We start from the raw sequence: 20,091 nt of genomic DNA on the forward strand, positions 1-20,091 counted from the left end.
ATTTAAATCTCACCTTAAAGTCAACTTAAATGTATTTTAATGAAACACCCTCTTTTGTGCCAAAAAAGAAACCACTTAAAGGATACTGAAAGATTTGCGCTACTAAAGTTAAACTTATGTTCAATTAAAGATTCATTAAAGGTTAGAGTTAGCTTTCGGATATTTCATTTGACAATTAAAGACGATTAAAGCTTTACTCAACCTTTAAGACTGCTTTAATTTTGCCTAAAGGCACTGAAATAAGAACATTCGTCCTGTGAAATTTCCTAATAGCATGGAACATCAATTAAGAAAATAATATAAAAAGAGAAAATCTAACGTGAATATTGATAGACTTTCTACAAGACCTCTGTTTGTCGTATTACCCCGTCAGCTGGTAAATTCTCTCGATCCACTGGAAAGGTGCGAGGGTGGCCAGCAATGTCTTGCCTGCATGGTTTGAGGCACAGAAAAGAAAGATATTTATTTTATACATACTGAGATTTAAGCACTGAAAAGGCGCGAAGTAAATTTTCAATCGCAAGCTGGTCGAAGAAGCCGAGAGCTAAGAAAGTATCTTATTCTTTTATAATTGCCCCGGGGGATTATAGAGATGCGTGCGCTCTGATTGGTCAAGGATTGCGTCATATCTTGCCATAATCTGGACTAATAATAAAGATGCTATAATCACCTCGCACGAGGTGATTATAACAGCAGCATTAAATTTTAAAATGGCTATCTCGCGTTTTGTCAGTTTTACCAGGGAAGTGATGAAAGCGATAAACAAAATCCTCTTCCGAAGAGCACAAAAGATGCTAATGAGTCTGGAGTAACACTTTTCAAAAGAAAAAATTTTGTGTTGTTGAGTTAAATGAACCAACCCAGCTCTAGCTAACAGGAACTGGCTCTTTATCTCAGTACGACTAATCAAAACAATTAAAACAGAATGTTTCAACATCAAAATGAATATATGCAACAGAATTCGAAAGCACCTAAGCAATTATACTAAAACCTGACAAATATTCGCCGAAAGGGAATAACTGTTAGTATTGATTCTATTTGAAGGAAGTGAAGGCTTAACCGCAATCGCCCTGGAAACTTGTGGTTTTGCAGGAGATTTGAGGGGCCAAGAAATGAACGGCGAATCCGCGTGTAGAAGAGGAAGAAAAATAAGTTTCTCATTTTGCTATACGCACGTGCCACGACAAAATCATTTTTTCTTCCTTCTCGGAATTTGCTACCAACAGGTGCGAACTATCACTTTAAGAATTATTTACAAATTATCTGTTAAATCAGCTGTGAAATCGACCTTGTCATTGGTCTGATGGCCCAACATGATGCCTTTGTCTGGGGCAGAGGAGTTCATGATGATTTCTTTCAAGTAGTGTTTCCTTTAATTAGGATTAACGAGACAGTTTTTTTAAGAAACTGTTGTGGTACATCAAAGGTACACAAACATTGTGATTTACTAACGACGCAAAGTTGATTTGGAGCTCTGAATCTTTCCAACATTTGAATTATACGGTGATTAGTTACATTCATTGACGCATTGTATCCAAGTCAGTCTAAATTCGGCTGAACTTGTCTCCTGAATTCGAACTTTCTTTCGATTAATATTTAGCAGTACTTAGTGAAGAAACTAAAAGGACTCTTTGTCTGCGGAAGTAAACGAAAGCTGCACGATGTCGAGTTTAATTAATCCCAGGTATAGTTGCCGTAATTAGATTATATGTGATCTAGTCGATCATGATGACCTGATTTTGTTTACGAAATGTTGAGTTTTTTTGGTGTCATTAAAGCGTTTCGACTGTGTTAAAGCTTTCCGCTAAATTTACCAATAATTCTTGAGCGAGTAAATTCAATATCAATCAACGAAAAACAGTAGGAATATTAAGTACAATGTGATAAAAAATTCCTGTGCAAAATTGTTACAAGAGGTGACCTCGGATTCTCAGAAACACTGGCTACAGTACTCTGATTGGGCCATTCCATTTAAAATCCGCACCCCCCCTCCCCCATTGAAGGCTTTCCTGTAGCACCTCTCCAGAAGAGAAATTTTTTAACACCCTTCAGAATTGCCTGACATTACCCCCTTCAGAATTTTATGTAGCTATCAAGCAATCCAATTGAACCCCCTTCAGAAACTATTAGTGAGAATTTCTGTCAAGGGTACTTTATGGCGACCCCTCTCAGAAATATGGTTCAACCCCTCTCAGAAAAAATATAGCATTGACCCCCCCTCCCCCCCCAAGAGATCCCAGGCCTTCAATAGGGGGGTGCAGATATTAAATGGAATGGCCCATTGCTGTTTGTTTACCCAACGAACGAATTGAAAGATACGTTACCATGTTGGTTGGGCACATCAAGCCCTCAGCATTTAAAGGCAATGAATAAGTTTGCTAAAAACATTTCCTTCAATGAAGACTTCTAACTTAATCACGGAGGAAACTGCACTTTACTGAAGCCGAGCGAAAGCCCTGAAGGACATTTCAAAATACAACGTACCCATATTTTCGAAACATACCTTCTAAGATGCTGTTTGAGGCATTCTTTACAATACCTATGACCACAATGCTTCTGAACGGGCTTCCTCATGGTCAGTTGACAAATTGAGCAACAGAAGTCTTCGTCAACTTCATGGACAAAGTCCTCTTCAAGGCCAGAAGGCATACAATTTCTTGAAGCCCCCGCAATTTTGTCGCTAATATCAAATGTATTCCCGGGTTGGACAGAATTGACGGCAAACCTCAAATTAATGTCATGATAGGAACATCATTACACCTAGCCGACTCTGTTCAGACTCTGTTTAGTTTAGATAGGAGGGACACGTAAGGACTTGATCGAAGGAAACATTTTCATGCATAATTCATATTTTTATCAATTGCGATGACTAGCGTAAGCGTCCCTCAGATTAGTAGTACATGCACTTCGATTGGTCAAGTTAGAGGGCCGTAACTGACTGTACGACCCTCTTATTTCAAAAGTCTGTTTGAACTAAAATCTGCCCCCCCCCCCCTCTATTGGAACTTAGAGATATAATTAATATCTTACTTATTTCGTTTTCTCGTGCGTCCGCACGGCGGATTTATGGCCCTCGCACCATGCGGGAAAAAAGGGAAGCTAGTAACTTACATAGCACTAAAATGCATTCTCCATCAACCAATCTCTCTTCTCTTAAAGGATAGGGAAGAAAAGTTTCTAGAGGTTGTAAGTAGTGGGCGAATATGCTCGAGTTCTCCTCAATTCTCCCTCCTCCCCATTATCTAGCACCTACCCCGGTGCCCTTAGTTTAACCACCATATTTAACAAACAATCCAGCCGTTCACAAACTATATTTTAGAAGGTTACAAAGTCTGGTGGCTCCGCTGAACCAGCTGGATAGGCCTCAGCGGTATAACGATTTCATGCTTTTTCTTCTTCGAGCCACAGGTTTTATTTTATCATAAGAGTCTTATTTTTATTATCATTAAGATTATTATTGATATTGCTGTTATTATTAGTTTTATGAAATGTATGAAAGCGATCCTCGCAGTAATAAACCCTACTTACGTAGTAGTGTAAGTAAGGCCTGAAAAACATTCAGGCTCGTACAAGATTTGAAGCCATGACCTCTGCGATACCGGTGCAGTGCTTCTATGAACTGAGCTAACATTAGCCAACTGGGAGCTGGTTATCATATTGGTTCGTATTAATTAAACTCGTAGAAGTGTAGAAATCAATAAATTTTGAATGTATGAAAATCGTATGTGTGTACTGCGGTTTCAGTTTTTATGAAGTTTTCATGAATGTAACTGTCGCACTGCAATAGGGTCGATTGGACAATAATGACAATAATAAGGGACAAGTTATTGTTTATCGCAGAGGGTGCCAGGATTCTCGGGAGGTCCCACGGTTTTTAGCGGGAACGAAGGGGGGATCGGTTATCCAAAGATTAGTATAAGGGGGGAATTATAACAAAATTGAATAGGAGGGATCGGGGTAAGTTTTTATTGTTACGCGACGAAAATCCTCCGGCAAACCCTCCCCCCCCCCTCCAAGGCGGTTACGGTCGGTCCCTAAATATGGACTCTCAGTAGATATATTAGTATTTTAACAAAAGTAAAGAACGCGGGGGTTACTTGTGTAGTCATAAAAAAAAGCGTTAGGGGTCATTAATTAGCAAAAGAGATGAAAAGTCGCCTTAAGTACTGTTTTACGTTCGTTTAGTCTTTATTTGGTACAATTCTATAAACCTACTACGTGAAATTGGAATGATCATCACTACAGTACACAGCAATAAACATGGTATCATTCCTTGTGGTTGACTTTGAACGCAAAAACAGGAGTTGATTTTGGTAAAGCACTATCTTCGATGCTATAATGTGGTACTTGTTCCTCTTTGATAAGAGTCCACAAGCCTTGCTTTTCCAGCTCTATCATAGCAGGTCTGAAGTCAGGAATGTCTTTAGTGAGAACATCGAAACAGATAACGCCTCCTGTTAATGACAAACGCAATGTGGTGTAAAAACAATCTAATAAATTTGGTTGAGGGTGTAAGTTTGTATAGAAACTGTGGTGCTGCGTGGGTTGGTTTTATCCGATATAAAAATTGGAGTAGCCTTCATGAAATTATTAAGTGTTCTTCTCTCTCTTCTCTTAAATTTAAATTTAAACAGGACTCTATGCATGATTATTAATAAAACGATATGCAGATGATGTTTCTTTGCAATTTCTGTTGGTTTTATCCGATATAAAAATTGGAGTAGCCTTCATGAAATTATGAAGTGTTCTCTCTCTTCTCTTAAATTTAAATTTAAACAGGACTCTATGCATGATTATTAATAAAACGATATGCAGATGATGTTTCTTTGCAATTTCTGTTGGTTTTATCCGATATAAAAATTGGAGTAGCCTTGTTGAAATTCTTAGGTGTTCTTCGCTCTCTTCTTTGCGATTTAAATTTAAACACTGAGGACTCTATGCATGATTATTAAGAAACTGACGATATGCAGATGATGTTCCTTTGCAATTTCTGCCCAAGAAATTGTATGACGGTGTACGTATTTAATATATTTGGGTTTGGGATGTGTGTATCATGGTGTGATGTAATATATGTAGTGTACTGACCGTACATGTATAATTTATATATATCTAAATGCATACTGGCACTAGTTTCTGTTAACCCCGTGGTTATTTTGGGTGCCGGTGTCCGTTACACATTTGCCATAAAACGAAATTTATAAAAATTGTTGTAATAATATGTTATGGAGTAAATGAAGTTTGTTGTTGCTGTTGATTTTATTGGTGGTGTTGTTGTTATTATATTTTATCGTTACCCACAAAAGGTCATAATTCGACGTGGGTCTTTTAAAGTCATCAGGGAAACAAAGGCAGAAAGGACACCCACCATTGCTGACAACCCTCATCATTTCATGGAATGCCAGTGGTTTGATATAGACTAAAGCCACCACCCCAGATAATATCAAGGCATCGTATTCGCCATCTTGAATACCAGAGGTCCGCTTCTCCATAAGATTGCTGCAAATGAGTTTGGCATAGACACCCTGCATCTTGGCTTCATCCAACATTTTTTGAGAGGTATCAAGGGCGTCCAAGCTAGTGTAGCCTTTCTTATTAAGCTCCAGTCCCAACAGTCCAGTTCCAGCTCCCATTTCCATTATTTTAACTTCACATTTGGGTTTGTCAGGCATGGCTTCTTGAATCGTGGTGTCAAAGACTTCTACCATGGGTTTATGTTTGACACAACCGACAGAAAAGAGTTCCTAAAATTGCAAACATGTTTAGGCACCACTCATTATTCATATGCTTCAGAGGGGTAAAAGGCAGACTGGAAGATTTTTGAGGGGATCACATGGTTTTTAGAGGAAACCGAGGGGAATCAGTTGACACCAACAGCATATGAAGGGAATGAAGAGGGGGGGGGGGGGCTATATGTTAACGCTAGAAAAGAATCCCATTATTGAAATCAAGCAGTGTCCGATTAAACAAATGTCGACTTCAAAATCCCTAGGTGTTCACATCGATGGAAATCGTTCTTGGGAGTTTCATATCAACGAAATCTCTAAGAAGATTGCTTTTGGCATGCATGGGTTCGATGAGCGTATTAGGTATTTTCTCCCTTTTAAGATTCTACTTAACGTATACAATTTACTGGTACAGCTAAACTTTGATTACTGTAATGTAGTATGGGGAAATTGTTCTAAGAACCTTTCTTCTAAATTGCAGAAATTGTAGAAAAGCACCACTCGCGTTCTAACTTTCACTAATTATGACTGCAGTACCAGTGAATTATTTCAAAATTGAATGTGGTCGAAACTTGTCCATCAGTGCGTAGTTAGTAAAGCAATAATAGTGCATAGCATTGTAAATAACACAGCTCTAGAATATCTGACTTCGCGTTTTGTTCGTCGATGCGGTTTAACTAGTTATAACCTTAGAGAGAATGAATACAAGCTGGCTGTTCCACAACCCCACACTGAATTTTAGAAAAGAAGGCTTTCCAATAGCGGAAGTGTTGTTATGGAACAGCTTGCCTCTGGAAGTGCCGCAATTGACATCCCCTAATGTATTTTGAGGAAAAATTAAGGGACCTATTCCGTGAAATGATTTAATTAGCGATATGTTAATTTTACACACGGCCTCCTCGACCAGCAAGTGTTTTGAGGGTGGGCTGGGGGAGTCATAAGAATTCTATAGAGCCTTAGGGAGGGAGGGATCAGGTAAATTTTATCGTGACACACTCACTAACCAATGCAAAGTCTGTACATAACCTGATAGGCTTATCCGGCCTTGATGTAGCTCTGATAGGTTGAGAATACTGCTTTTCCTTGACGAAAGTCCATCAAGAGATGCAAAGCATTTCACAAGGGGTTTTGGAGAGTTAGCAACTGCCCATTCATGCCCTTTGGCGGGCAAGGGGAATCGTTGTACAAAAATCATGAACCTCACATATTTACAATCGTAATTTACTTACCCTCTCATAAGAGTCTGCCCACTTATCAAACACTTCTTGAATGTCCTCCTTCGTTGAAGTCACCTTCAGAGTATGCACTGTGCCAGTGAAGTACTTCTCGTAACCTGCTCTTCCTTCTCCTGGGGTCGTCATGATTATACCTCAGATATATTTTATTTGATCTGCACCTGAAAAGACTGACTGACATATGGGTTATTCACCAAGCGCGAGTTTAAGATGGCTGGATATTAGCCGACTCCTTTATTGGTGTTTTTGTCGACCGAGATGGAGCCTAGATGGAGTCTAGATCCATTAAAACGAAAAAAAAAAGGACGAGGCTAATGTCCAGACATTAGAACGTTACAGGCATGCTACTGAACTTAGTAATTATATATGAAGGCTTAAGGACAAGAACACTAAGTTTCATATTAAGTGGCGGAAGGTGAAACGAGCTAGTTCTTATTCCAATGTAGCTAAGAGATGCAATTTGTGTTTGTGGGAGAAATATTTTATCATTTGCAAACCACAAATGGCGAGCTTAAACAAGAGAAATTAGCTGACATCATGTTGCAGACATGTCAGGAAATTCCTATTAAAGAACGTAACGTTACGATAGCGCGCGTAGTATATTGCGCGCGGATGTACACATTGTTCTGTCTTTTAAATTTCGGTGGATTGTAACCGTTATTTCTGGCAGTTGCCTGACGATTGCTTCGCAAGAGGCATGAAACTCAGAGTTGCAGTAAAAGTTCAAGCAGCCTAGATCTTGAAGTATAATTATCCACAACTCTAGCCCTGCTATCGAGCACTTTTTAGTAGATGATGATCTCATTCCGCTATTTTGGTTATATATGTATATATGTAACAAGTTGATCTGCAGAACTGCTTTCAGAGTGCTCAATAGTGAACTAGAGCGTGTTATAATTTAGAACGGGGTGGTCAACTGAAGATTTGGCTTGGCATTTATTTCTATTTAGTTTCGTACCACACAGCCTGTGTGGCACTCGTCGGATAAAATTGCCAAATGCGAACTTACAACGTTACACTGATTTGAAATAACGTTCATCGATTCGAAATAACGTGATACCTACCATATATGGGTTCCCTGCCTTACACGCGCGCAATAAAGGTAAGGGCTAGAAATAAACAAGTAAATAAATGAACACAGACACTAAAGCGTGGCAATGAATAAACAGAGAGACCGATTTTTAAGACCGATTTGTTGTGGCTGTCGGTGGTTTGCTTGAGGTTGGGCATACAACTACAGCTGATCTTTACTGTGTTGTGGTTGAAGATCTTGCGTAGCACATTGTCCTTGGGGAATTCCTCGTCGAGTATCCTTAGAAATGCACGTCCAATGTTGGTTTCTACAAATCTGTCTTAAACAGTAAAGCCAAACCAACCAAAGCATGCAACTGTAGAAACCCCGCTGGGTGTCCCATGGGTAGAAACTGCCTCAAGGAATCGGTTGTCTATCAAGCGACCGTAACAACCGAAGACAATAATCCCGCCAAGACCTATGTGGGCCTGACAGAGAACTCCTTCAAGATAAGATATGCCAACCACAAAGCTTCATTCAACCACTCTAGCAAAAGACACAGCACTGAACTAAGTAAACATATCTGGAACCTAAAAGACAAGAATAAAGATTACACGATTTCCTGGAAGATTCTAAAGCAGGCCGCTCCATACAGCCCTGTCTCAAGTCGCTGTAACTTATGTCTCTGGGAGAAGTACTTTATAATTTGCAAACCCGATTTAGCCTCTCTTAACAAACGAAATGAACTGTTAGCCTCATGTAGACATGCTATGAAATTCCTCCTGAAAAATTTCAACACTTACCCTGGCACGCAATAGTGTCCGTTTTTTATTAATTTTTTTCTTTTTTTATTTATTTCTAGCCCTTACTTTTAATGCACACACGTCTGTGTTTATTCATTGCCACGCTTTAGTGTCTGTGTTCATTTATTTATTTTATTTACTTATTTATTTCTAGCCCTTACCTTTATTGCGCGCGCGTAAGGCAGGGAACCCATATATGGTAGGTATCACGTTATTTCGAATCGATGAACGTTATTTCAAATCAGTGTAACGTTGTAAGTTCGCATTTGGCAATTTTATCCAACGAGTGCCACACAGGCTGTGTGGTACGAAACTAGATAGCAATAAATGCCAAGCCAAATCTTCAGTTGACCACCCCGTTCTCAATTATATATATATATATATATATATATATATAGGAAAAATATTGTAGTACACGAGGACGGACAACTTCGAGCTAAGAAAGACATATACTCATATAAAAAGTCTAAGAAAGTTTAATAAAATACGTTTCGGTCCGAGACCTTCATCAGTTGTGATGAAGGTCCATCACCTGGCGCATCCTATTCTTGGGTTTCAGGTGACGTCACAAGCTTTGCTGAAGTTAGTATCCGCCATGTTGGTGTCCCTCAGGTGTCAAATTTATGCATAATTAGTCGATTTCTATAGTGAAGCCCTCTCTCTTATCGCCGTATTATTTCGCCAACTACATGAATATCCAGAAAGAAAAAAGCGATAAAAGTATCTGGCATTCATCTTAAGGTATCCCAGGGCTCTCTGAGTATGCTGAAAGCTTAGAGAGTTGGAAGGAAAGATGTTTACAAAAGATCTCGGTCATCGCGGTTGACCCTGCAAGCGTAACAGCCGAGAAGTTCAGTCCAAAATGCTTGCCTCTTGTGGAAGTGTCGGATTTGCTGAGTTACCTCGTTCTTGAGACCAGCCTCTACACCAAGAAGCAGTTCAAGGCGTTCAAGAGTCTAGAGGCGTTTAATCAAATGGTGTCGGGATTTGTAACCTCAGTTGTAGGCAAAGTAATCGCCGGCAAGTATGTCGTGAGAGCACGAGTTTGGCATTCACAGCATATGAATGATCCTTTTGTGAACATTTGGGTCATTTCCGAAAACAATGGGACTATTTTGTCAGCCCATTGCTTGGGATGCAAAGCTGGACTGGCTGAGTCATGCTCACATATCGCGAGTGTTTTATTTTATATTAGAGGCAACTACTCGAATTCATGGCAAGCTCGCTGGGTGTCACGAAAACTCAGCCACCGAAAACTCAGATCCCTCGAAGTGTTCTCCAAGCTTCCGAAGTGCTCCATAATAAGATAGTGATATAACCGGTGGATATAACCGTGGGGGATATAACCGTGGGTGATATAACCGGTGCATAACCGGTGGAATAATGCAACAAATCCGACGCGAAAGGCGGACAACAATATCAAGAGTGATTCTTCAGTGAAGCGAATCGTGACGGCGCTGATGCCGAGTCTTCTTTCCCGTTGTTTTTCTCTTTCTGCCTCATTTAAGAACTCTAGCCCAAGGGTCGCAAAATTGTCTTCGTTTTGGGACTGGTGGGCCGAGTCTCTGTTTGTATCCATTATTATCGCAAAATATTTAAGAATTTTAACAGAGCGACAACAAGGATTTGTGCGATGAAGTACAAAAAAGTAAACAAATGTCCCTTTCGTTTCGTCAAAATCACGCCACATTTTAATACTTTGGTGTTGGAGCGAGCGCATTTGATCCAGTTAACTGTGAATGAAAAGCTCAAAATTAACGGGAAAAATGGAGGAAATCTAAGCTAAATGAAGTCTTGTGTCACTCTAAAATGTATTAATGCTCAACCATCGGACGATTTTGCGAAACGTGCAACTTGCGGCCTTGTTTTTGCTGCCTCAGTTGGATCAAGACCCAAAACGTCAAAATACAGGCGGCATTACCAGGAGTGATCATGAGTCGAGTTTATCTCTTGAATTTTCGAGGGGTCTGAGTTTTCGGGGTCTGAGGTCTGAGGTCTGAGGTCTGAGGTCTGAGTTTTCGGGGTGTGAGTTTTCGTGACACCCCAAGCTTGCTTGCACTCAGGTAAAATGCTCATGGATTTTGCCGACATATGTCAATGAAGTGCCGTATGCGAGGGCTAAAGACATCGATTTCTCATCGGCTAAGAAGCTCAAAGAAAAGCTCGACCAAAAAATCGAGGATCTACAACAGCCGCAAGCCTCGAACCATACAACAACTTCTAGTTCCTCCTGTTCTTCCCCTTGATTTGTAATGATCTTAGGTATAGCGCATTAGATCATATATCCAATGAATTTTGCGCTATAGAAATAATAAAATTATTAAATTATTATACGAAAAAATCCTTAGTCTTTATGCTTTCCACTTTTGCTCGAACAGCCAACAACAATGCATAAAACCATCCCTTCTTTCTCACATGAACTCTTCGTTAGATACGGTTTGTTTATGCTCGAGGGACACCAAGATGGCGGATAGTAACCGTTGCTAAGGTATTGGTCACGTGGGTGAAACCCAAGGATTTTCCCACCTGCCCTACAACAGCTCAAGCAAACGATGCAACCTATGCCTTGAAGAGAAATTCCTAATCATCTGCCACCCACACCTATCAACACTCAACAAGCGTAACGAACTCGTCTCTTCCTGCCGACACAGAAACAAAGCACTCTTACGCAACAGCTGACTTGACACTTTTCACACTGCATAAACCATGTTAATTAGCAATTAGTGTAATATTTAAGCGATGGTATCGCATTATTCTGCCATTAAAATCCCCTGATGAGTGGGCAACCACGAAACAGGTCTTTAGGGATGTATCTGTAGTTGTTTTTTTCCGACTTCCACACATTATACCCGCTCTACTATTTGTATCGAGCACTGTTTCACGGACACCAACCTTAATCCCTCTAGGCCATATATATATAATTATAAGGAACTGGTTCAAGACTTCAGAGGTAGTTCATCGTTTTATTACGACAGCTCTATTTCGTATGGTCGAAAATGACCACACATCAGATAATTTTAACGATTGACCGTTAACTTACGATTACTGGCTATAAAAGCTGGAATACAGTTGCTACTGGAGATATAAAAACAACACTTCTTATCTATATAAGTCATGTGACTGGTATGCACAATTTCGGAGGTTGTTACTTGATTATGAAGTTTTTAAGGAGGTATCTGTTTCTAGGGGGCATGAACTTGTTAGCTCATTTCGCTTGTTTAGACTGCAAAGTTCCTTTTTACATATGATCGTGAATTTTTCAAAAAGACATAAATTACATTTCTTAGTAATGTTCTTGCACGGTTTGCATTGTTTGATGATTTTCCACGCTAGCTTGAAAGGTTTGTTATTGTCCTTCAGTGTCCAAATGTGTTTAGATAATTCAGTCTCGTGTCTCTTCTTTTGGTGTCGGAAGGAAGATGTGTGGTTACTGATTTCCACTGATGAGGCCCAGAAGGCCGAATTAGTACTGTCTGCAGTTAGTTATATATATAAGCAAAACAAATTTCAAAATATGCCGCGAAAGAATTGAAAACCACCATTGGCAATATTGAAAACGACCAGTGGTGATTTTCATCAACAGTACAGAGGTGTTCTCGGTTTTTCGGAGACCTCGAAAAAGTACCAACCCCGAAAACTATAGACATTACTTTTAACTCAAATTGAGGGATTTAAATATCTTTAGACGATAGCTTATCCCAAGGAAACTGATACATTGATAATATATCTCTCTAAGAAGTTGTATTCCTCCGGTAGCCTTTAACGTTGAGATTTACGAATATTCTAGATCGAGCGGTTATTTGGTATTCAAACATGCAATTTCGAAGGCAAAAATTGTTGTTACTCTTTAACAAAATTTTTGGAGTTTCTTTTAATACATTTAATGAGTTTCTTGATAGGATTATGGCTTTTACGGTAGGAATATGGCTTTTACGGCCAATAGTTAAAATTTTGGCCATTTTATGCTCACGGTTGAGTTATTTAGAACACTTTTTAAGATTAGGCTTTTTGAACGACTAACGATTAAAAGTTGTCGATCTTTACGTCTAACGGTTGATTTGTTTTGGCCGTTTTACGGCTAACAGTTAACCACTTAACCGCACTGAGATCATCTTCGATGTGTAAATCGTGTCTGTCTGGTATAGCTCGACATAAGTGCATAGAATGGCATCACTTTCATCGTAGCATGTACAGTATCTGACGTAAAAACGACATCATTTGACTCTAGTACATTTTACTCATCGTCAAAAGACAGCAAATCTATTGGGAAGAAATCCTCAACGAACGAGAGATTGATGTCTAATTTAATTTAATTAAGACGCATCCAAAGTAGTCGCTAGACATTGTAATATTCCTAATCATTCTAAGCAGCATACGGCAGCCTGCGGCCTTTTCCTATTTCTAGGCAACAAGGAAAGTGGTAAAACTCGCAGATCAACTCAGTAGATAAAACCAAAATAACCGAGAATACAAATGATGTACACCAATGATTTTCCATCGACTCTATTCAGTTCAGAAATTGAAAAGAAAAGCCTTGCTGAGGAAATCTGAATTGACTGGAGTGCGAGGGACACGCTAGGGAACTTATTCCAGGGAAATTTTGTGAACATTTTAAAAGCCATTCAGCGTAATCTACTTCATCTTTTTACATAGCTAGTAAATGCAATATGCGCATGCGTGCATCCTATCCTTATGCGTACGCCCACGACATCAGTCATCGCTTGTAAAAAATCTCCTGATGTGAGGCATTTTCCCTCTAGGGGGCATGCTCTTTTTTCCGGCAGTTACATTCTTTGTCTAGTGTTTGTGGTGAAATTTGTGACTGGTTGTAATCTGATAGTAGCTTTTTGTTGTGTGACGCGATGATTGTTGCTCTGCCGAAAGTGAGACTTGACTTTGCTCGGAAAAGTTTTTATTTTTTAGGAGCTTCAGTTTTTAATTTTTTACCTTTAAAAATCAAGCAAATTAGCAGTAGGGTACCATTTAGGGAGTCTTTAGATAAATTTTTTGCATAGGGCATTTAATTAGGTGCGTAGTCATCCTTGTCTTATTCTAGTTTTTATCCTTATATTATGTTATTTAGACAGGACCCCATTGATAACAGTGCTCCTGCACTGAAGGGCTATCCTGTATAAATATTCGTTATTATTATTATTATTATTATTATTATTATTATTATTATTATTTTGACGTTAGGCATGCAGGAGTAACCTATCCTTAGTGTGTGGCGATTGAAGATCTTGTGTAATGGATGGTTTTTCGGGAAGCATCTGTCAACAATATTTAAGAACTTTCTTCCCAGATTGGTCTTCCCGTTGGAGTTCCATGGTGGATTATATCATATTATGGTATAATCAGCTCTGAAATTATACTAGATATATATAGCACTGCACTGATTGCACTGATGAGGCCCAGAAAGCCGAATTAGTACTGTCTGCAGTTAGTTATATATATATGCAAAACAAATTTCAAAATATGCCGCGAAAGAATTGTAAACCACCATTGGCAATATTGAAAACGACCAGTGGTGATTTTCATCAACAGGACAGAGGTGTTCTCGGTTTTTCGGAGACCTCGAAAAAGTACCAACCCTGAAAACTATAGACATTACTTTTAACTCAAATCGAGTGATTTAAATATCTTTAGACGATAGCTTATCCCAAGGAAACTGATACATTGATAATATATCTCTCTAAGAGGTTGTGTTCCTTCGGTAGTCTTTAACGTTGAGATTTACGAATATTCTAGATCGAGCGGTTATTTGGTATTCAAACATGCAATTTCGAAGGCAAAACTTGTTGTTAATCTTTAACAAAATTTTTGGAGTTTCTTTTAATACATTTAATGAGTTTCTTGATAGGATTATGGCTTTTACGGTAGGAATATGGCTTTTACGGCTAACAGTTAAAATTTTGGCCATTTTATGCTCACGGTTGAGTTATTTAGAACACTTTTTAAGATTAGGCTTTTTGAACGACTGACGATTAAAAGTTGTCGATCTTTACGTCTAACGGTTGATTTGTTTTGGCCGTTTTACGGCTAACAGTTAACCACTTAACCGCACTGAGATCATCTTCGATGTGTAAATCGTGTCTGTCTGGTATAGCTCGACATAAGTGCATAGAATGGCATCACTTTCATCGTAGTATGTACAGTATCTGACGTAAAAACGACATCATTTGACTCTAGTACATTTTACTCATCGTCAAAAGACAGCAAATCTATTGGGAAGAAATCCTCAACGAACGAGAGATTGATGTCTAATTTAATTTAATTAAGACGCATCCAAAGTAGTCGCTAGACATTGTAATATTCCTAATCATTCTAAGCAGCATACGGCAGCCTGCGGCCTTTTCCTATTTCTAGGCAACAAGGAAAGTGGTAAAACTCGCAGATCAACTCAGTAGATAAAACCAAAATAACTGAGAATACAAATGATGTACAGCAATGATTTTCCATCGACTCTGTTCAGTTCAGACATTGAAAAGAAACGCCGTGCTGAGGAAATCTGAATTGACTGGAGTGCGAGGGACACGCTAGGGAACTTACTCCAGGGAAATTTTGTTAACATTTTAAAAACTATTCAACGTAATCTACTTCATCTTTTTACATAGCTAGTAAATGCAATATGCGCAAGCGTGCATGCTATGCTAATGCGTACGCCCGCGACATCAGTCATCGCTTGTAAAAAAGTTCCTCTGCCATTGACTGCACATCATGGTATCTTTCGATGTTGAGAGTTTGTTCACTAGTATACCTCTTGATGGATGCATTAATCTGGCGATCAAGTACATTCATCAAGGTAACCCTGGTCTTAAGATAAACGCCACTGACCTGAAAACGGTTTTACCTTCTCAACAGCTGAGACCGGTTTCAATGTTCAAGGGTGTGTTTTATGATCAAATAGATGGGGTTGCCATGGGTTCCCCACTTGCTCCAGTACTTGCAAACCTCTTTATGGGGCATCATGAAAAAAGCTGGCTAGATAACTATTTATTCTCTGAAGTTCTGTTCTACAGACGTTATGTTGATGACACAGCCTCTCGAAGTGCTTCCCACAGCCTCTCGAAGTGCTTCCCACGGCGTGCGTCTCAAATAGCCTCTGACAGTCGTAGTCCAACTCCTGGCCTCCACGCGGCGAAACTGGCACTACGGAGAGGAGAAGGGGCGAAGGCGAGTTACTGGCGCCTCATAACCAGTTGCCCAGGGTAGATGGGGCTCTTTAGCCGCGTGAAGGCAACCCATCTACGGGAGGGAAAACCCTGATTTCAAACCTACGCTACATTGAGGCTATACCTGATAGCAGGAAAGGCTTCAGGAGTAAACCTCGAGGTTAAATCCGGAGTGGAGCCCCTAAGGCGAAAGGCAGATGCACAGCACTACCTTCCAGCAGCTCCTGCATTGAAACTGGCCCCAAATTGTAAAGGTTCATCCTTTCCCTTGTACTTGGCCAGCGGAACCGAGAGGGGGACACTGAAGTGTGGGCAACTCAGCGTCTCCATATTAACCTGCCCGGGCCTTCAGCGCAAACTGGAGAGGTCACTCCAGCGGTTTTGCAAGATTCCGGCACAACACGTGATGAGGCAGTTCACCGGTTCTAAGCTTCTGACCGATTGGCGAGGGTTGGAGCGCCAGGGGCCTCATCCGACGGTGGGAGAAGCCCTCGTAGCTTCATTGGTTAGCTACCGCCCGCTAATGATTTCTTTTTTTCATTTTTAATAATATTTATCTACCACGGGGCTGAATATGTCATGATATTCTTCTTCACTGCTGGTACCGCTGTTGAGATCAATGAAATACTTTATTGTACTCCTTTGATGTAACTTGCGACAGCCCTCTTATTTTACGCAGGAAATGATAAAACTACTCTTTTGTTTCGATTTTCGGCCACGCAAGAGGTACAGGGGCGAAAGTTATTCTTTTTATAATCTTTTCTCCTCTTAAAACTGTTTTTGCTTGTTTTATTTTTTTCCGAACCAGGGTAAATATTGTGGTTTTTCAGTCGATTTTAAGCTGGCAATTCTTGCATTATTCTTACTTTAGATTTAAAGACATTTCAGTTTTAGATATAGATTTATAGAAAGCATTACGGTAGCTATAGTTTGCGCAGTTTTTTATGTTTCTGGGCTATCATGCCAGTAAACCCATAGAAAGTGTGGTCTGTGGTCAATAATTTTGATCTTCAGGAGCCATCATTAAAAATCAATAAGAAAGCAGAAATTTTTCCTGTCATTGTGTGGAAACTGCTGATCAAATTGAAATCTTAACTTTTTATGTTACCATGATCTTTATTTATTATATATCAGTAAGCAGCATTGCATTATAGTCTAGCAACATGTTGTCTTTAACTGTATTTAGGGCGAGCGTGTTATACAAGAAGAGAGAATTAGAGTGGAAGTAGAACGCCGAAATACTGAGGTAAAAAAATATCCAAGGAAAGGATGTCTCCCCCTTGGCTGTTCCAGATTTTCAGATAGTAGGGATTTTAGACAAACATATGCATCTCCACTCTGCGTTGATAATATCATGCGTTAATAATATCATGCGTTCATAATATCATGCGTTCATAATATCATGCGTTAATAATATCATGCGTTAATAATATCATGCGTTAATAATATCATGCGTTAATAATATCATGCGTTAATACTATCATGCGTTAATAATATCATGCGTTAATAATATCATGCGTTAATAATAGCATGCGTTAATAATATCATGCTCATGTCTGTTCAAGTGTTATGCTTCCTCTGATGCTCATGCTTGTGGGAAAGGCTTCAGAGGAAACTCTGTCAACTACTAGAAATGCAATACTTGTAGTTTTTAAGTTGTTCTTTCACCTTAACAGAGAGCTGATTTTGATAAACAGCAATAGAATAATGCCTGATGCAAGAGAAATGTCAATTATCACCAGTAAAATTTAAAACGCACTCTCATCTTGTAGGCAATATGTGAGGCAAGAGCAGGGCTACCTCATGAACCTCTTGAGAGTGAAAACACCATAACCCTGAGAATCCGTGGCCCAAGAGGAAATTCTATCCAGAAGACCTTTTTTGACTATGACACCACACAGGTAAAACTGCTTATCACCCAGTCAATGAGAGAATTTTTGAAGGGTTTTTCGATCATGTGTCAGTCAATACTCTAATCTAGATACCCTGAGTTGAAGGTTAATTGGTGTAAAGCATCAGGGATGGTTTGCAAACGAATTACCTGCAGTTGCTATCCATGGTAATACGCGAAGTTAATTTAATGGTTCAAATTCTTGAGGTTCTCCAATGTAGGTGGCCGCTGTGTTTGTTTGCTTCTTTTGAACTCCAGGTCTAGCACGGAAGATAGTGTAATTAACACTAAACAGGGACAAAGTTTGTGGAAAGAAAGAAGTCAATTTCTCAAAGGGCTAATTAATAAATTACCACCTTATATAAACAGATGAAAAATTATAAACTATCTTGATAATATTAGCGTTTTACCCGACTAAAAGAAGCCCCTGGTCACAGATTCATCTTTCACTGTTCTTGTATTACTTACCTTGAGTGAATACTGTCCTAAAGCTTGAAAAGGGGATGAGATAGTACTTAGTAGCGTGGCAAGTGCTTCACTGACGTCATCTTTTTTTTTAATGATTCAGGTGCTTTTCAGGACGGCGTTTGCATTGCTGTCTCTACCAAGCCAAGACTTTGTGCTTCATAGACACCAAGGGCCATCGATACATAACGATGGTTCCTCTTTGTCTGAAATTTCCTTAAACAGTCATACTGTTCTAGTTATAGAGATGCACGACGAATCAGATCCATAGCCTGATTTATCGGTTTTCTTCACGGAGTCTTCTCTGAACCAGTTTCCGTTGTCGTAATCATAGTGCAAGATTTATTGATCATACTTTTTCAAAAAATTGTCATATTTTCATTTGTGCGATCTGCCATAGCAAATTCTGGTGCAAAGGATTGTGAAAAGCTAGTTTTTTCTTTTTCTTTTTTTATTTCCTAGGCTTTTTCATTCATATTCAATGAAGGGAAAGTTTTATCTTACTAAACCGATACTAGAATATATGGGCTAAAAAATACAAGGATCGTGAAGGGCGTAGGAAGCGTGTGTGTGTGTATCAGAGGAGGGGAGGAGGGGATGATTTGCCTTGTACACTGATCTTGCACTTTTTTTAACTAAATGTTCTACCTTAAAAACAAAAAAAAATTAAAAAAAAACACATGATGACAATTAATCTAGGTTCTTTTGTAGGCATTTAAATTTTCCTTGGGTAACATGAAACACTCATATAGATAAAGATGTCAAAGGTAGCTGGGACCAACGAATGTTTCTTTTCAGTTCTCGTCAGAGTAAGCCAAACGTCACTCCCTTTATAAAAAAAAGAAACAAGGTGACCTTTACAATGAGCCGTGGAATGTGGCATGTCTTTCAAAAACAATGTTTGTGCGAACGAATCAATGTGAATATCTCTAGGATCTTGCAAATAATTTTAGCCTAGGAATTGGCTATCAGAGTTTCACGCGCGCTCGCGTTTTGCTTCCTCTACTATCCCCGAGGGAAAATGAGGACCACTGGGACAGAAGGACGATTTAGAGACATGGGAACGAATTAGTCAGAAATTGATATTTAAAGTTTGATGTAGAGGGCTTGGGTTTATAGGATGATATTGGACTATCTATTATTTTGGCACGAGTTTGTACCATTATACGGCAGCTCATTCCGCCTGATACTTACGTTTTCTTTTGCAAGTTTTCTTTTTGTTTAATTTGTTATGTTGAAGCTTAAAAGCTTTTCACATGGAATATCTCCTGTTAGTGGAGTAAGAATCATTTTATAATCCTAAATTTTGGCTAACTTTATTTATTTATGTTATTTTATTTATTCATATCTTTCCGTGAAAATTATTGCCAAGTATATAAGTTTGCGATAACGCAAACATTTTAAAATAGTTTAAACTTGTAGTTAATAGTTAAGATTTTGCTTAGCTCCAGCCGTTTTCTTCTTTTTCTCTTTCGTGAACACAAAGATTTCCACGGTAAGAGAAAATATGTAACGATCATTTTGCAGAAATAAATCAACTGTTGGTGTCATTTAAGTGTAACTTTATGTGTGTGAGGGTGGCTGGGGCGAGAGGGGCGTGACCTTTTCTGTTTGGATATATAACTGTGTGTTGGAAAGTTTCTCTTCGTATTTGATTCCCCTTGGACGAGTTCTTCAAGGATAGTTAATGCAAACTATTGGTTCAATGATAGTTAAATCCGTTGATAACTTCCGGCACTATCTTGAATTATACTCTTTTGTTTGGTATAGCTTGTTTTTTGGTTTGGTGT

At 39.1% G+C, this 20,091-nt stretch overlaps 2 protein-coding genes and 1 long non-coding RNA gene across 3 annotated transcripts; 1 reads left to right on the forward strand and 2 right to left on the reverse strand.

Annotated features, from left to right (window-relative positions):
* Positions 1-325: 325 nt before the first annotated feature.
* LOC148729419 (E3 ubiquitin-protein ligase NRDP1-like) lies at positions 326-2,823 on the reverse strand. Its single transcript, XM_088762542.1, has 2 exons — positions 2,504-2,823; positions 326-429 (listed from the first exon to the last, which is right to left on the reverse strand). The coding sequence occupies exons 1-2, from the start codon at positions 2,647-2,649 to the stop codon at positions 339-341; spliced, it is 237 nt and encodes a 78-aa protein (XP_088618668.1). The 5' UTR covers positions 2,650-2,823; the 3' UTR covers positions 326-338.
* Positions 2,824-4,164: 1,341 nt separating this feature from the next.
* On the reverse strand, positions 4,165-7,680 carry LOC148729420 (uncharacterized). The gene is made up of 3 exons (XM_088725740.1): positions 6,953-7,680; positions 5,366-5,741; positions 4,165-4,454 (listed from the first exon to the last, which is right to left on the reverse strand). Exons 1-3 carry the CDS (start codon positions 7,082-7,084, stop codon positions 4,267-4,269), a joined length of 696 nt encoding a protein of 231 aa, XP_088581866.1. The 5' UTR covers positions 7,085-7,680; the 3' UTR covers positions 4,165-4,266.
* Positions 7,681-9,313: 1,633 nt separating this feature from the next.
* Positions 9,314-11,114, forward strand: LOC148729421 (uncharacterized). Its single transcript, XR_015989045.1, has 2 exons — positions 9,314-10,738; positions 10,775-11,114. It is a non-coding gene; the product is annotated as an uncharacterized LOC148729421 (long non-coding RNA).
* The last annotated feature ends 8,977 nt before the right edge of the window (positions 11,115-20,091 follow it).

This window comes from Stylophora pistillata, chromosome 6 (genome assembly GCF_964205215.1).
Source record: "Stylophora pistillata chromosome 6, jaStyPist1.2, whole genome shotgun sequence".
In the NCBI taxonomy this organism is placed as follows: domain Eukaryota; kingdom Metazoa; phylum Cnidaria; class Anthozoa; order Scleractinia; family Pocilloporidae; genus Stylophora; species Stylophora pistillata.

Excerpts from the sequence above, each read along its gene's own strand:
- LOC148729419 (XM_088762542.1), bottom strand. The coding sequence starts at position 2,649 with ATGCCTTCTGGCCTTGAAGAGGACTTTGTCCATGAAGTTGACGAAGAC. Across the intron at positions 430-2,503 it reads CTCAAACAGCATCTTAGAAG|GCAAGACATTGCTGGCCACC; the intron begins GTATGTTTCGAA and ends CAAACCATGCAG.
- LOC148729420 (XM_088725740.1), bottom strand. The coding sequence starts at position 7,084 with ATGACGACCCCAGGAGAAGGAAGAGCAGGTTACGAGAAGTACTTCACT. Across the intron at positions 5,742-6,952 it reads GGGCAGACTCTTATGAGAGG|GAACTCTTTTCTGTCGGTTG; the intron begins GTAAGTAAATTA and ends TTGCAATTTTAG. Across the intron at positions 4,455-5,365 it reads GATGAGGGTTGTCAGCAATG|GAGGCGTTATCTGTTTCGAT; the intron begins GTGGGTGTCCTT and ends TGTCATTAACAG.